Source organism: Globicephala melas, chromosome 11 (assembly GCF_963455315.2).
Source record: "Globicephala melas chromosome 11, mGloMel1.2, whole genome shotgun sequence".
Lineage (NCBI taxonomy): Eukaryota > Metazoa > Chordata > Mammalia > Artiodactyla > Delphinidae > Globicephala > Globicephala melas.
Window position 1 is genome coordinate 56,618,755 of NC_083324.2, and position 17,794 is coordinate 56,636,548.

At 36.6% G+C, this 17,794-nt stretch overlaps 1 protein-coding gene across 2 annotated transcripts in view; it reads left to right on the forward strand.

Annotated features, from left to right (window-relative positions):
* NEK10 (NIMA related kinase 10) overlaps positions 1 to 17,794 on the forward strand; it is a 313,705-nt gene that overhangs the window by 88,831 nt on the left and 207,080 nt on the right. For both annotated transcript variants that reach the window (XM_060307961.1, XM_060307962.1), the window contains one exon: positions 15,267 to 15,342. In XM_060307961.1, the coding sequence (XP_060163944.1) occupies positions 15,267 to 15,342 (76 nt within the window). The remainder of the gene's footprint in view (positions 1 to 15,266; positions 15,343 to 17,794) is intronic.

A 17,794-nucleotide genomic window follows, 5' to 3' on the forward strand; every position in this document is an offset into this window, starting at 1 on the left:
GCATGACTCAGGAGGTCACATGTTCATCCTGCAACCAAACAGGCCGTGCATATTTCTAGATGTTTCTCCAATGACATGTGGCTGTTGCTACTGGTAATAACAAGGGCATACTCAAGTCAATGGAACATTTATCAAAGGCTCAAATGCTCATCAAATGCCATTGTATGCTAGACATGTGGGGGTGGGTAGAAGATGAAAGCCATGGTCTCTGTCCCCTGAGTCTTATGGGAAGGACTTTCAGTTCTTCACTCAGCAATTATTTTCTGAGCTGCCGTATCCTGTGGCGAACAAGGCAAGCATTCCAGACATGATCACTATCTTCATGGAGCTTATAGTTGTATTACAGGATGATAAAGCCTAGAGTATTGTCTATGCAAAATATATTAGGATGGGACATGTTATGCTGTAGTAATAAGTAATGTGAAAGTCTCAGCAGCTTAAAACAGTGGCAAACTACAGCCTGTGGGACAAATCCAGCTGTGGCCTGTCTTCTTACGTCCTGTGAGTTAAGAGGGTTTTACATTTTTAAATGGTGTTAAAAGGAAGAATATATGGCAGTTACCATATATGGCCCCAACAGCTTAAATATTTATCATCTGCCCCATTATAGAAAAACTCTGTCCACCATGGCTTAAAACAGCAAGGTCTCTGTCTTGTTCATAATACATGAGCATTGTAGGTCAGTAAGGGAGCTGTGCTCAGAGATCAGGCTGGCTGAAGACCTCCATACCTGCTTCCACATCAGAGGTAGGGAAGAGAGAGCATGGCAAACCATACCTCAGCTCTCAAAGCTCTGCCCTAAAGTTTCAGATATTACTTCTGCTCAGAATTCATTGGTCAAAGCCAGCCAAGTTCACCAGGGTGAGGATATGTTCCTCCCCCAGAAAGAATGTGGGTGAGCAGTTATATAGTCTTCCACAACTATCACGCACAGGAGAAAATGTGACTAATTCCGCCTGGGGGAGCCTTCTGGTGAGGAGCTGGGCAGGACAGGTAACAGCGTTTCAGGTAGGGGTACAGCAAATGCAAAGGATTAGAGACCCAAATCAGTACAGCGTGCCGAGGGGCTAGCAAGATGCTCAGTAGAGGCTTTGGTGGGTGAGAGCTGGGACTCTGACATCTGTTCAGAGATTTAGCTTCAAGATTTCAGACTGAAAACTATGTGATCAGATTTGGGATGGAGAGATCATTGTGATGGCAGGTGAGGGGGCACGGTGGAGAACAACTGGAGACAGATCCCCAGTATAGGAGGTGGATCGGTTTGGATATATTTGGGTGCAAAAAGCCAGGATGCCAATGGTTTAATACACGAGGACACGTAGTTATCTCATAACAAAGGAAGTGGAGGTGAGATGTGCCAGGACTGGTTCAGCAGCTCAAGGAGGTCAGCTACAATCTAGGTTTTTCTGTTCTTTCTCTCCATTTTCTTCAGCAGATTGGCCAGAGCTCCAGGCATTATTACCAAATCCAAAGACAGGAATCAGGGTGGCAGTTAGGGTGAAAAATCAGATTCTTCTTTTTGAATAGCTACTCCTTTTATCATAGAAGAAAATCTTTTACAGGGGTCTTTCACAGGGATTCCTGTTAGACTTATTACATTATTTTGGCCAAAGCGAACTCATGCAACCACCCCTGACTGTAAGGGAGACTCTCTAGGTGAGCTCCCAGGCTGTACAGCTGGAGATGGGAAAGGGAGGTGGGGGTGGTCAATGGCTTTTGGAGAGCTAGTCTGTGGTATTTGCCACTAAAGCTCTTGCAATTTTCCGTAAAGACGTGTAAGTTTTACCCATGGCAGCAGAAGAAAAGGTTATGGCAGAAGGATTATACTCAGCAGTTATTTGGGACCCAGAGTTAAAAAGGTTGCTAGCCAGTTAATGAGGTGTGACAACAGTTGAGAAAGAGTCTGAGTTTATGAAGATTGTGACACCATTGACAGAGAATTAGGTGAGGAAATTTAAGGTGTGAGATTTCTAACATGCTAAGTTAGAAATGCGATTATAGCCTTTTCCTGGTTAAAATTCTTCAAGTAGCTCCCCATGACATTTAAGATAGAGTTTAGATTCCCTAGGGCACCCAAGGCCCTTTCCTCCTGATCTCTCCTTGCCTTTTGCTCTGGACTCATGTGACAGATTTCTGTTTCCTGAATAGACCAGTCTGTGGTTGTATTGCTCTGTGGCTTCCAAAGTGTTACTCTCTCTGTCCAGAATGCCCTGCTGCTACTCACTTCTAATGCCACTCCTCCAGGTGGCATCTTTGATGTCCACATCCAATAGGTTCCGAGTCTGGGCTCCCTTAGTACACTGGCCTGGCCTCGCTCATTGCACATAAGACATTGGTTTATTGCCAATCCCTCCTTGAGGTAAGGGAAACCAATTTCCTTGACTTTGTTCCTCTCAAAGCATTTAATAAATATTTGTTGAATAAATAGTTAGAAGAATGAATGAACAAGTGAATGAATGAATTTTGAGATCTTGATATGATAGCCAAGATCGCCTAAGCAGAGTGCTTTAATGCAAGAGGAATTGGGGATTAAGGTGGAAAGCAGGTCCATAAATGGGGAAAGATACAAGCAGTTCCCACTATCATCTCAGCAAACAGTGTAACCCAAAGTTATCTAAAGGAAAGATTTTACTTTCTGAATGCCACCAAAATTTGAGAAATCAAATTAGACCTGTCTTGATATTGAAGAATCCCTGGCATTTTAAATGTTTCTAAAGGATTAGAGGATTTTAATTATTGTTGGTTGACTCAACTGTGGCTGAGAAATCTGTGTCATTAGAGGAAAAATGAATTAGTTAGGTCTCTTGACCTAACTTCTTGTTTTGAGCCTGTTCTGTGGTTTATTTCCTATTAATCAGATTTAGTGTCTATACGAGTTTGAGCTGACACAGAACTTGAGTGCTCTCAAAGGTCTACAGAATATTGAGTCACTTGTATTGCATACCCTCATAGCATCTGTTGTTGGAAGGGTAGCCACAGAATTTCTGGAATTTCTCTCATGTCGCCCTCATGTTACTAAAAAACAAGAATGTTTTCTGTCAAGTCCACCACAGTTTCCTTATATTGCCATGAAGAAGTATTGAAGCAAATTCAGTCAAATCCAACTTCTAAAAAAATTTTAAGATTATTGATTTTATGACCATTAGTGGGTCATTCTGCAGTTCTGAGATTTGAATAGCAGTTGCATTGAGGAAAAGATGAGAATAGTAATCGGGAGAAAGTCACAGCAGGGTGAGTTCCTAACGCTGGTGGTTAGTCTCTTCTGGTGAGACAATAGGCTGGGTGAGAGAATATGGAGGCACCAAATCTTTACCACTTTAGGAAAAACTTAGAAATAAAGACTTTCCAATGTTGGGTTAATCAGAAGTTTTGGATTTATATGTCCATATAAAAGCACTAAAGATGAAAGATAATAAAGTAGAGATTATTTTAGTGTGTGTTTTCATATGGGCATATTGGGATATAATTTAGTTCTTTGAGAAAATGTTTAATATAAGAAGTAGAATCTGATGTGCTCTGGACACATTATTTTTATTCTGGGAGATTTCCCGAAGTGTGTTCTCTGAAGCAGCATTGAGAGTAGGTGGGAGTGTCTGTTTTTACAGAGACTAATTCAGCAATGTATGGTACTACACATCTGATTTTCTGATCAGTCTGCCCACCCTCCTAAGTGTAATGAAGGCATTGGAGCCTGTTAGATTCTTGAATCATGCCACAAACAGTGGCAGGCCATATACATTTGTTCTCTTTATCTATGTGTTTGTTATCATTTGTTTTGTTTGTTTTGATTTTTAGATTCCATATATAAGTACAATCCTATGGTATTTGTCTTTGTCTGACTTACTTCACTAAGCATAATGCCCTCTAAGGCTGAGTAATATTCCACTGTGTGTGTGTGTATTTATATATATTTTTATATATATATATATATATATATATATATATATATATCACACCGTCTTTATCCATTCATCTCTTGATGAGCACTTAGGTTGCTTTCATATCTTGGCTATTGTAAACAATGCTTCAGTGAACATAAGGGTGCGTATATATTTTTGAGTTAGTGTTTTTGTTTTCTTTGGGTAATATTCAGAAGTGAAATTGCTGGATTGTATCATAGTTCTATTCTTAATTTTTTGAGGAACCTCCATACTGTTTCCATAGTGGCAGTACTAATTTACAATCCTATCAATAGTACACAAGGGTTCCCTTTTCTCTACATCCAACATTTGTTATTTGTGGTCTTTTTGATAATAGCCATTCTGACAGGTATGAGGTGATATCTTACTGTGTTTTGGGTTAGCATTTCCTGGATGATTAGTGATGTTGAGCATTTTTTCATGTGTCTGTTGGCCAGCTGTATGTCTTCTTTGGGAAAATGTCTGTTCAGGTCCTCTGCCCATTTTCTAATCAGTTTTCTTTTTTATGTTGAGTTGTATGGCTGTTTATATATTTATATGTCATTTGCAAATATCTTCTCCCATTCAGTGGGCAGCCTTTTCATTTTCTTGGTATCTCCTATAGCTGTGCAAAAGATTTTTAGTTTGATGTAGTTCAATTTGTTTATCTTTGCTTTTTTATTTCCCTTGTTTGAGGAGACATATAAAAAAAATCCTAAGACCAATTTCAATGCCAAACAATGCCTGTTTTCTCCGAGGAAATTTATGGTTTCATTTAAGTCTTTAATCCATCTTGAATTTATTTTTTTGCATGGTGTGAGAAAGTAGTCCAGTTTGATTCTTTTGCATGTAGCTGTTCAGCTTTCCCAACACCATTTATTGAAGAGGCTGTCTTTGCCCCATTTTATAATCTTACCTTTGTCATAGATTAATTCACCACATAAGCATGAGTTTATTTCTGGGCTCTCTATTCTGTTTCATTCACTTATGTGTTTGTTTTTGTGTCAGTACCATACTGTTTTGATAGCTGTAGTTTTGTAGGATAGTTTGAAATCAGGGAGCATGATACCTCCAGCTTTGTCCTTTTTTTCTCAAGATACCTTGGCTATTCAGGGTCTAATTTCCATAGAAATTAGAATTATTTGTTCTAGTTCTGTGAAAAATGGCTTTGGTATTTTGACAGGGATTGGATTGACTCTGTAGATGTCCTTGGGTAATATGGTCATTTTAGCAATATTAATTCTTCCAGTACATGAGCATGGTGTATCTTTCCATTTGTTTGTGTCGTCTTCAATTTTCTTCATCAGTGTATTATAGTTTTCTGAGTACAAGTCTTTTAGGTCTTTGGTTAGGTGTATTCCTATGTATTTTATTCTTTTTTGATGCAATTGTAAATGGAATTGTTTTCTTAATTTCTGTTTCTGATAGTTTGTTGTTAATGTAAAGCATGCAATGGACTTTTGTATATTAATTTTGTATTCTGCCACTTTACTCAATTCATTTATTAGTTCTAATAGTTTTGGTAGCATCTTTAGGATTTTGTATATATAGTATCATGTCACCTGCAAACAGTGAGTTTTACTTCTTCCTTTCCAATTTGGCTTCCTTTTATTTCTTTTTCTTGTCTGATTGATATAGCTAGGAGTTCCAATGCTATGTTGAATAAAAGTGGCAAGAGTGGGCATCCTGTCTTGTTCCTGATCTTAGAGGAAATTCTTTCAACTTTTCATCATTGAGTAAATGATGAAAGTAAATAAAGGTCATGTATGGTCTTTATTATGTTGAGGTATGTTCCCTCTGTACCCACTTTGTTGAGAGTTGTTATCATAAGTGGATGTTGAATTTTGTCAGAAGCTTTTTCTGTGTCTATTAAGATGATCGTATGATTTTTATTTTTCAGTTTGTTAATGTGGTGTATGATATTGATTGATTTGTGGATGTTGAACCATCCTTGCATCCCTGGGATAAATCCCACTTGATCGTAGTGTATGATCCTTTTAACGTATTGTTCACTTCAGTTTGTTAATGTTTTGTTGAAAATTTTTGCATCTATATTTATCAGTGATACTGACCTGTAAATTGTGTGTGTGTGTGATGTATTTGTCTGATTTTGGTATCAGGTTGATTCCGGCCTTATAGAATGAGTTCAGAAGTATTTTTTTCCTCTTTAATTTTTTGGAATAATTTGGAAAGGATAGGTGTTAATTCTTCTTTAAATATTTTATAGAATTCACCTGTGAAGCTGTCTGGTCCTGGAATTTGGTTTGTTCAGAGTTTTTTTTATTATTATTATTACTGATTCAATTTCCTTACTGGTAATTGGCCTGTTCATATTTTCTATTTCTTGTTTAGTCTTGGGAGATTGTATGTTTCTAGAAATTTATCCATTTCTTTTAGGTTACCCATATTATTGACATGTAATTGTTCATTGTTATCTCTTATGGTTCTTTTATTTCTGTGGTGTCAGGTGTAACTTCTCTTTCATTTCTGATTTTATTTATTTGGGCGCTCTCCCTTTTTTCTTGATGAGTCTGTCTAAAGGTTTATCGATTTTGTTTATCTTTTTAAAGAACCAACTCTTTATTTCATTGATTTTTTTGTATTGTGTATTTAGTCTCTATTTCACTTATTTCCACTCTGATCTGTAATATTTTTTTCATTCTACTAACTTTGGGTTTTACTTGTTGTTTTTTTTCCTAGTGCTTTTAGGTGTAAGATTAGATTTTGTTTTAGGGTTTTTCTTATTTTCTGAGACAGACTTGTATTACTTTTAGAACTGCGTTTGCTGTATCTCATAGATTTTGGATTGTTGTGTTTCCATTTTCATTTGTCTCAAGGGTTTTTTTTTTTTTTCTCTTTGATATTTTTCACTGACCCATTAGATGTTTAGTAGCATATTGTTTGGACTCCACGTGTTTGTGTTTTTTACAGTTTTTTTTTTTTCTTTTTTAGTAGTTGATGTCTAGTCTCATACCATTGTGGTCAGAAAAGATGCATTATGTGATTTCAATCTTCTTAAATTTATTGAGATGTGGTTTGTGGGCTAGCACGTGATCTATCCTGGAGAATATTCCATGTGCACTTGAAAAGAATGTGTATTCTGCTTTTTTTGGTTGGAATGTTTTGTATATATCTATTAATATACAGATTAATATATCTAATCTATACCAGATTGCTGGTATAATGTGTCATTAAGACCTTACTGATTTTATGTATGGATGATCTGTCCACTGATGTAAGTGGGGTGTTAAAGTCCCCCATTATTATTGTGTTACTGTCAATTTCTACCTTTATGTCTGCTAATATATGCTTTATATATTTAGGTGCTCCTATGTTGGGTATGTATATACGTATGTATACATAAGTATATATTCTCTTGTTGAATTGATCCTTTTCTCATAAAACAAATCTTTGTTTTAAAGTCTATTTTGTCTAATATCAATATTGCTTCCTCTGCTTTTTTTTTTCATTTCCACTTGCATGGAATATCTTTTTATATCCCCTCACTTTCAGTCTGTGTGTGTCTTTAGGTCTGAAGTGAGTCTGTTATAGGCAGCATATACGTGAGTCTTGTTTTTGTTTCCATTCAGCCATTCTATGTCTTTTGATTGGAGCATTTATTCCATTTACATTTAAAGTAATTATGGATAGGTATGTTCTTATTGCCATTTTGTTAACTATTTTCTGGATTTTAGGGAATTCCATTTTAGACTTGATTAGACTTTCACTTGTTGAATTAGAAATAATATTGTAAATATCAGCTGTACTTCATTTGGAGGAAGGTCAGAGGGAAGTTTTGGGGGTAGGGATTAGAAATCTGCATGATCTACAGAGGCAGATGTGCCAGTGGGACAGGGATTTTCTGAGGAAAACTTTCTGAGCATCTTTCTGGGAAACACTTCTCATCCCCTGTGCAGCCCTACACTGACAGGATGTTACTGATAATTCCATTGCTATGAAAGTTGAAGGTTACCTCTGCATTTACTGAAGCAGAAGGAAAGGGCAGAATAGTGGATGCAGTGGGGTTGCAAGGTGGACATCTTTCTTCTGGTTTCTTGTATAGTTATGCTCAAGCAGAATCTTCTGTCATTGCCAAGTATTATGGGGATCTTAACTTATCACTTCCTAAAATTGTCAGAGTCACTCCTTGTTTTTATTTTGCTCAGGGAAGACATTTTAAAATGACACAAATTTTAGCTATGCTTTGAAGGATAGGAGAAAGTGCCCATAACTACATCTCTTGATTATTTACTATGAGATAAAAGTTATACATCCTTTATCTCATCCAATACTCTCAAGCACATTCCCATCTTTACAGATAATGAAGAAGTTTAGAGAGGTTAGGAAAGTTGCTTAAATCACCCAAGTAATTGGTTGACAGAGCCAGGGATGAACCATGTCTGCTTCTAGAGTTCATCTTTTAACCGAGTCTCTTTATAGTATTCCCTTAGGGAAGCCATTTCAGGCAAAGAAAAAGGCAGGCTTAAGGGCACCCAGGTGCTCATAATCAAGTGTGGTACAAGGGTGAGGCCAATACTTTGTTGGAGTGGACATTTAGATTGGCTGATAATGAGAGAGGTCAGTCATCTGAGCATGGCCTGCAGAGTCCTTTATCCCTGATTCTCTACCCTCTGGCAAGCCTGGCTTTTTCTCAGTTCCTCAATGGACCATGCTCCCTTGATCACAGGACCTTTGTATATGTAGCTTCCTCAGCATGGAAGTCTCTTCTCCTCTTTCTTTTCTTACCTAGTTAACACCTGCCCTCCTTCATATATTCATTCAACCATTTTATCACAGAAGCTTTTCCTGATCAGCTGTGTCCCTTAGATTACCCTCTCATAATATCATATATCTACCTGTTCTTTAATGATCTTATCCTAACTGTAAATTTACATTTATATGTGTGATTCTTGGTTTAATGTGTATCTCTGCCACTGGTCCTAAGGGTTGTGTCAATACGGATGGTTTCTGATGTGGTTACCATCTTATCTTTAGTACCTAGCCCGTTACCTGGAACATAGTATATACTTAGTGGATATTTGTTGGACAAATAAGTGAATCAGTGAGTACATGTACCATCTTGAAGGCCAGATAGGGCAGCTGGAAACTTTATAAAGAATAGTAATCAGGAGACCTTCTGATACTTAATGGGGACCTACTGTGATGAAGGCAGGGGTTGGTAGATTTTCCCACTGTTAAATACTTTGTAGAATGGATTATAAGGAAAAGCTTTCTGATGAGGTACACCTGAGTTATTGCAGGAATAGAGAGGGCCTGGGCTACTGGTATATTTAAACTGTGATCACAGAAACAATTGGAAATTCAGATATAAGACCTGGTGAGTGAGTAAGTATAGGAGCAAGAGAGACATGTCAGAGACTTCAAGCCTAGGCAGTGGGGAAGATGTGATGTTATCTGCGGTTTGGGATATCCCAGATGGGGTGTGAAGAGGCAGGTGCTTCATAGGGCTAGGGGTGAATCCCCAGACAAAGACTAGGGCTTTCTGTCTTGGCTGTGAACTTGGGAGCTTCTGACAGACATGTGATGGATGAAAGCTCATGTGGAGAAGAATGGGAACACTTTATATCTGTTCAGTATTTCCAAATGCTTCTCATCTATTGTCATAGTTTTATTTGAGAAACCCCTGCAAGAAGTAAGTTTATAGGCCATTTTTTTGAGAACACAGAGTAGTGAGTGATGTAACCAATGTTGCACAGATAGTAAACAACAGAGCAAGAATCTAGGGTCTCAACCACACATCTTTTCCATCTGAAAGTTGACAGCTTCAGGCTGTAGCATAAAGATTCTACAGTCTTTAACATTTTTGGTATCATTTGTTCTACCAAAGGAGAGGGTTTTTACCCTTTTTAATATGTGCTATATATAAAATGTTTTCTGTTGTCATTTTTAAATTTCTATTTTAGCACATGAATGCTGTTATGACCACACTTTCTGAAATAAAACCTTTTCCTCCACTCCAAATATGGTCACAGATGTGGAAAGAGTAATAAAAACATTAATGCTGCTACCAGAATTTTCTAAATAGCCAAACAATATTAGATTTTTTCCTCTTTAAGAGTACTTCTTGACCATCGGTGATTTTGCAGACAGCTGTCCAAGTTTCTGCCATTGTCTCAATTAACTGGAGTGAGTAGAGTCATTGTGAGTGCCACTCCTTGGTTTTTTGCCTTTCAAAATCAGTGGCATTTTTATAGAAACAGGATAATTTCTATGTAGCATTAGAACTAATCAAAGTATTATTTTAGATAGTAAGTTGGTCAAAGTTTATGTATGCCAAAATTATAGTGAGCTCCCCAAAATATTGAAACACTATGCTATTTCTACCAGTTTTCTCCATTGCACTATAGAGAAATGGAAAAGTTATAGCAAGCCATCTAGCTTTTGCATAGTTCTTAAAAACACCTGTAGAGCTTAGCCCTCTCATTTGTCAGTAGTACTACTGTATCGAGAGGACAGATAGATAAATATACTCAGACATATGCATATATGTCTATATATGTATCGAAAGATACATCTCCATCTGTCTACAGTGATAAACCACACAAAATCTTTGCTCTCATGAATCTTGCATTCTGGTTAGGAATTACAGACCCCAATACGTAAATGAATATTACGTAAATAAAAACAAAGAAAGTAATTTCAGATTGAAAGATAGTAAGAATTAAATAAATATAATAGGAGAGTATTGAGGAAAGGGATGAGTTTTTTTTGTTTTTGTTTTTGTTTACAGGCCCCAGATGCGCAGGCCCAGCGGCGACGGCCCACGGGCCCAGCCACTCCGCGGCACGCGGGATCCTCCCCGACCGGGGCACGAACCCGCGCCCCCTGTATCGCCAGGCAGACTCCCAACCACTGTGCCACCAGAGAAGCCCAGGGATGAGTTTTTGATAGTATGGTCAAGAAAGACCGTTCTGAAAACCCAGATCATGTATGGCCTTTTAGGCCTGGTAGTTTGGTCTTTATTCTTAGTATCTATCAGAAGCCTTTAAAGAATTTTAACCTTTAGGTAGTGATATCTGCTTTAGGTCTTTCAAAGATCATTGTGACTCTGGTATGGAGAATTATGTTTTGGAGGGTAGTGATGGCTGTGGGGAGTCTGCTTAGAAAGTATAGTTCAGTAGCCTGGATGAGAGTTCGTGGTGTCCTGGACTAGGTGATAGTGGTTGTATTAATTATCCATTATTGTGTAACCAATTACCACAAAGCTTAGTGGCTTAAGACAACAAACATTTATTTTCTCACCATTTCAAGGGGCAGGAATCCAGCAGCAGCTTAGCTGGATGATTCTGGCTCAAGGTCTCTCATGAGACTTCAGTCAAGCTGTCAGCCAGGGCTGCATCATCTGAAGCCTTGACTTGGCCTGGGTGTCCACTTCCAAGAAGGCTCACTCACATGATGGGCAATTAGTTCTGGCTTTTGTCTGGAACTTGGCCTCTCATTCACCAGGACCCCTCTTCTCTATGTGGCCTCTTCAGCAGAATAGCCTGGACTAGGCAAATATTTCTTAACTATAACATCAAGGGACTTCCCTCGTGGTCCAGTGGTTAAGTCTCTGTGCTCCCAATGCAGGCGGCCCAGGTTCGATCCCTTGTCGGGGAACTAAGATCCCACATACTGCAACTAAGCCTGCGTGCTCTAGAGCCCACACACCACAACTAGAAAGCCCACACGCTGCAACTAGGGAGGCCCACTTGCCAAAAGAAGACCCAGCACAGCCAGAGTAAAATAAATAAATGAAAATAAACTATAACATAAAAACCATAATATATATATATAAATTAATTCATTGAACTTCGTTAATGTTTAAAATTTCTGTTCTATGAAAGTTATTACTAAGAGGATGAAAAACAAGTTGAAGACAAGGAGAAAATATTTGTAGATCATCTATCTGACAAAGAATTAGTATCAATAATACAAATAATAAGAAAGCTCAGTAATAAGAAAACAAACAACCCCATGACAAAATGGGCCAAACTTTGAACAAGCACTTCATTAAAGAAGATACACAGATGGCAAATAAATACATAAAAAATGTTCAGCACCATTAGTCATTAGGGAAATGCAAATGAAAGCTATACTGAGCTATCACTACATACTAGTTAAAATGGCTAATTAAAAAACCCCTGATAACTTAAAATGCTGGTGAGGAGGCAGAAGCAACTAGAACTCTCATACATTTCTGGTGAGAACACAATGGAAAATATTTTGGCTTGGTAGTTTTTTATGAAATTAAACATACACTTATCATAGGATCCAGTAATCCCACTCCAAGGAATCTATCAAAGAGAAATAAAAAATTATCTTCGCACAAAAATTTGTATGCAATTATTGCACTTACTTGGATGTGTAGTACAATCTTGAATAGGAACGGTAAGAGTGGACATCCTTGCCTTTTTCTCTTTGTATCCTTGAGTTTATACTACCTTGTCTTAATTACTATAGACTTGTAATAATTCTTAATATACTATAGAAAACTTCGTCCTCTTTTATATTAAACTCCATGGCTCCTCTTGGCAGTTTCTATTTCTATATGAATTTTATACTCAATTTGTGAAGTTCTGCCCAAAATATGAAGACATATGATTGGAATTACATAAATTAGTTTAGGAAGAATGAAATCTATATAATATTGAAAATCCCAATCCATGAATTTGGACTTTCTCTCCATTAATTTTAATCTTCTTTAATGACTCTGTAACAAAATTTTATAATTTTCCCTGCATAGGTCTTTCATGTCCTTTGTCATATTATTCCTAGATATTTGTTCCTATGATGGTATTGTAATTAGTATGTTTTCTTTCTTTCTTTTTTTTTTTGAAAGGAAAGAGAAAATAATGTTTTCTGATTTATTTGAAAAATTCAGTTATCAAGGCACATTAAAAATGTTCTTATATGACAATCTCTTCAAAATATCTATCAATATATTAACAAGATGGCTATATCTTTTTTTAATTTTTCTTCTTTGCTTTAATTGAGATATAATTGACCTACAACATTGTATTAGTTTCAGCTGTGTAACTTAATGATTCGATATTTGTTATATACTGTGAAATGGTCACCATAAGTCAAGATAACATCCAGCCTTGTTTTTTTGATCTTAAGGGAAAGACATTCAATCTTTTAACATTAACTAGAAAGTTAGCTGTAGGTTTTTCATAGATGCCCTTTATCAGGTTAAGGAAATGCCTGTCTATTTTCCACTTTGCTAAAAGGAATAGATACTGAATTTTCTCAAATTCTTCTTATACAACTATTGAGATGTTTGTATGATTTCCTTCTCTAATGTTCTGATCTGGTGAACTATATTGATTAATTTTTAAATGTTGGATCAGCATTGTATTTTTGGCATAAACCCCACTTGGTTATTATGTGTTATCCTTTTTAATATATCCCTAGATTGGATTTACTTATTTTTTGTATCTATTCTCATGGGGAATACTGTTCTGTGCTTTTCTTTTCTTGTAATGTCTTTGTATGGACTTGTTCAGGGTAATGTTGACTTCATAAAATGAATTAGGAAGTGTTCTCTCCTCTTCTATTTTCTGGTAGAGTTTATGCATAACTGATATTTATCCCTTAAGTGTTTGGTTGAATTTGTAAATAAAATGGTTTGGGACTGATTTTTCTTTGTTGGCAGTATTGTATTCTGTTTTGATAAGAATTTGGGGCTTTAGAATTGAGCAACATCAAATTCATGTCTAACTCTGTTCATTTCTCCCTGAGAAACCCTGAGCAAGGCACTAATTCTCTTTGAGCCTCAGTTTCTTCATATATAAAATGGGTGGTTGTGAAGATTAAATAGCGATATACATCAGTTGATTATCACTATGCTATACTACACTTGCATATGTTAACTTATTCAGATTTTAATATTATAGCGCTACTATCTATATTATTACAATCACTATTTTACAGATAAGAAAACTATTGCAAAGAGAGATTAAATAACTTGCCCAGGGTTACTCAGGTAGCACATAATGAAGCCAGGATTTGAACTGAGCCTGTTTGGTTCCAGAGTCCTTGCCTTTAAGCACTAACAGGCACTAACTATAATAATTCCTATTGCACTGTGAGTATTAAAACAGACAATATATGTAAGCAGCTAAATTTGTGCTAGTTCAAGGTTGTTGTTTTGTAAATGGATATTATTATTAATAACATGAATTAATATTACTTTGAAGTCAAAGGTACTCCAGAATATTTTCAACCTGTCAAAGACACTTTAGAATAGATAATCAAATACTTTTTATTAAAATTCATTACTGTGAAATTCCATACATATTTAGTACACTTAAGAAGTGATATTGTGAACATCAAACTATTAGGAATAGCAACTTGAATTTTTGCCCTGGTTCAACACTGTCTTTTTGTTTAATTCTAGTAATTAAACCTCTTGAAATGTTTGTAAATCCATACAATGATAATAGGAATAATATCTGTTTCTACCACTTTGATCTAAGTTATTGAGTGGCTTAAAAAATAGAAGTATGTGAAGGTGCTTTGAAAAATATAGCTAATGCTAATATTAAATATAAATATTTAGTGTTCTAGTTTAAAAATTAGAATCCATTGTATTAATATAATTATATTATTATATAAGTATTTTGAGATGATTGTGAACATTATTATTTACTATGACTTTGTACAAATAGATACCATCCATTTCAGGTTTTCAGACCTTCATGGTGATTATTTAGGCTTACCATATTTGTTTATTTTTTTAGCCGGATGAGGTGATGACTGCCATATGCCAAAACATTAGATTCATTTTATTTATTTGAAAATTATAAAGGGTAATCTAAAAAAGTAGAATCACGGGGCTTCCCTGGTGGCGCAGTGGTTGAGAGTCCACCTGCCGATGCAGGGGACACGGGTTCATTCCCTGGTCCGGGAAGATCCCACATGCCGCGGAGCGGCTGGGCCCGTGAGCCATGGCCGCTGGGCCTGCGCGTCCGGAGCCTGTGCTCCGCAACGGGAGAGGCCACAACAGTGAAAGGCCCGCGTACAGAAAAAAAAAAAAAAAGTAGAATCACAAGTTCAATAAGTACTTTGTCCTATCTTCCAGTCAGAAAGACTCTTTTAATATTTTTTAATGAAACCTCATTATGTCAATATATATAGCATAATGACCTAATGTATGTACACCATTAATGAAGGCTGGGAGTGGTTCAGAAGATTGGCGCATGGGGCATTTTGACAGGGAAAACAAGAAAAGCTTTCTCTTGTGAATTGTAATAGCTTTTTTCTTTGTTTTGTTTTGTTTTGTTTTTGCAGAATGTTAAAAGCTAAGGAACAATGCTAATTCTGGGAAAATATAATCAAATTGTTTTGTTTCTTGAATTGTAGCTGACTTTGGCCTGGCAAAGCAAAAACAAGAAAGCAGCAAACTTACATCTGTTGTAGGAACAATTCTGTATTCCTGGTAAGGACAATTATTTTATGGCTCTCTAACACCTTTTTTTAACTGGTTTGGGCTTTCATTTCTTTTCTTGGCTTGCAAAGGAAAGATATTTACATATTTAATAAGTTTTCCTCAATTACCCAGGTAATACACATGTATAGAATCGTACCATTATGTGTTTAAAATAACAAACTATCTTTCCTTTAAGGTAACTCTGCCCCTCAATTACTTGTAATTGAAGTGATCTTTAGCACACAGTAGGTGTACAGAGTTGTTGAATGAATCTGTGAATGAATTAGTAGACTTGTTACGCAATATGACACTTGGAACATTTTATTGCATCTATTTTATATATGTTTCTTTACTCTCTTTCCATCTATAGACATTCAAGGTCAAGGAAAGGGTTTTTATGTCCTAATACCTGTCCCAGCATCTGGCAAATAATAGGTGCTGAATAAATTTTATTATGTGAATGAATAAATGATGATATATATACTTACACATATATTTACAAAGTTGGTGCTTCTTGGGTAAATGAGCATTATTTTGATGAATTGAGACTTTTTTAGCATGCTTTTTAGGGTTCCTTTGCAATCCATTAATTATCATGAAGTGAGAATCTTCTTTTGCTGATCACATATCATTTGTCTGAATCTGTTGAAATTAGCAAACAGATATGGTAGTCCGTAGATGCAGCAGATTTCAGGGAAATATTCTGAAATTTCATTTGTCGGGTCAAGCAATCAAGACGCTTCCATCTTCTTTTTTTAATCTGGTCTATTATACAGCAGAGTCCTGGGGGTAGGATTCAGAATGAATCTTCTCCAAGGAGGGTGGAATTTGGAAATAACAGCCCCAGTTTACAAAGTGCTTTCATACAAGAATGTGCAACATAGTGTTTTTAAGGGGTGAATTTATTTTGCTAGAAATTTCTTACATCTTTGTTTTTGAAACTAGCTTCATGGGAAGATGTAGAGATTGGTGGCCAGGCTAATATTGTACCTTGAAAACTGATAGTTTATCTGGGCACTTAATCTCTTAATAATAAGGATATGACTCACCCATTACTTGTTGCTGGAATAATAGTTTTCATTTGTTCTACTTTGTATTCTTTTTCAAAAATAATAAAAGCTTAATCATAAAAGTGTTAAATAATCATATATTCCTGAACAGATTTGATTGTCAATCAAAATTACAGAACAAATAAAATACAAACTAAAAATAAGCACATTTATTCCCAAGACTGTGAATTCAGTTTAGAATTGCTATTATGATAATTTTGTGTGTGTGTTGAGGTGGGGGGCAGGAAATCTATAGAGTATGTAAGAAGAAATCTAAAACATGACAACTATTTTGTTTTATTAGCCCAAAGATGGATTCATATTTTCTTTTAATTTTTAAATTAACTACAGAGTTAGGAAAGCTGAACCTCCTAATACAGTTAAGGTATTATTTCACTTAGGAATATCAAAAATGTATGACCATTCATCTTTCTATCAAGCTCTTTGTTCTTTTAAATCGCTTTAAAATATTTATTTCTACTCCCTTATCCCACCTTCCTCTCTCCTGGTTGTTAGAAATGCCCCTTGTATTTTATAATACAAGGTTTTACAATAAACTTAGGCTCACAAACCAGAGTTAAAAGAACTCTGTTCTAAATTACATTCCATTACTTTCTTACTTTGGGGTTTTCCAAAAGACAAGAATCCAAGTGAAATAGTTTATTTAGTAGGTGGTTCCATGAAATAGTGGTGGGGGGTCGGGGCGGGGGAGGAAATGAGACAGAGAAGGGAAAGCAGCCAGTACAGGAAACATTAATAATCAGATCCAGGCTTCCCTGGTGGCGCAGTGGTTGAGAATCCGCCTGCCAATGCAGGGGACACAGGTTCGATCCCTGGTCCTGGAAGATCCCACATGCCACGGAGCAACTAAGCCCATGCACCACAACTACTGAGCCTGTGCTCTAGACCCCGTGAGCCACAACTACTGAGCCTGCATGCTGCAACTACTGAAGTCTGCGTGCCTAGAGCCTGGTGCTCCACAGTAAGAGGCCAACACAATGAGAAGCCTTCGCACCACAACTAAGAGTAACCCCCACTCACCTCAACTATAGAAAGCCCACACGCAGCAATGAAGACCCAACACAGCCATAAATAAATAAATTTATTTTAAAAAAATCAGATCCATAGATTATTATCTGGGATACATTGTACGAGATGTTTCAGAGTTGTCCTATATGCCAAATTAAAGGTAGGGGTTTTGGGGTTTTTTTCTTTTCTCAGCCACAAGTGACTAAGGGCTACTCCATGGGTGACCTTCAGTCACTCCTGGCCTCCTGGGGTGGCTGGGAGGAAGCCCCCAGGCAGAGAGTCATGGGACCTTGTTCACTGCATGATGTCAAGGACATGCACTGGAAATGTCAGCTGTATAATCTCTCAAATTCTAATTATTCCAAATTTAAGATGTTTCCTAA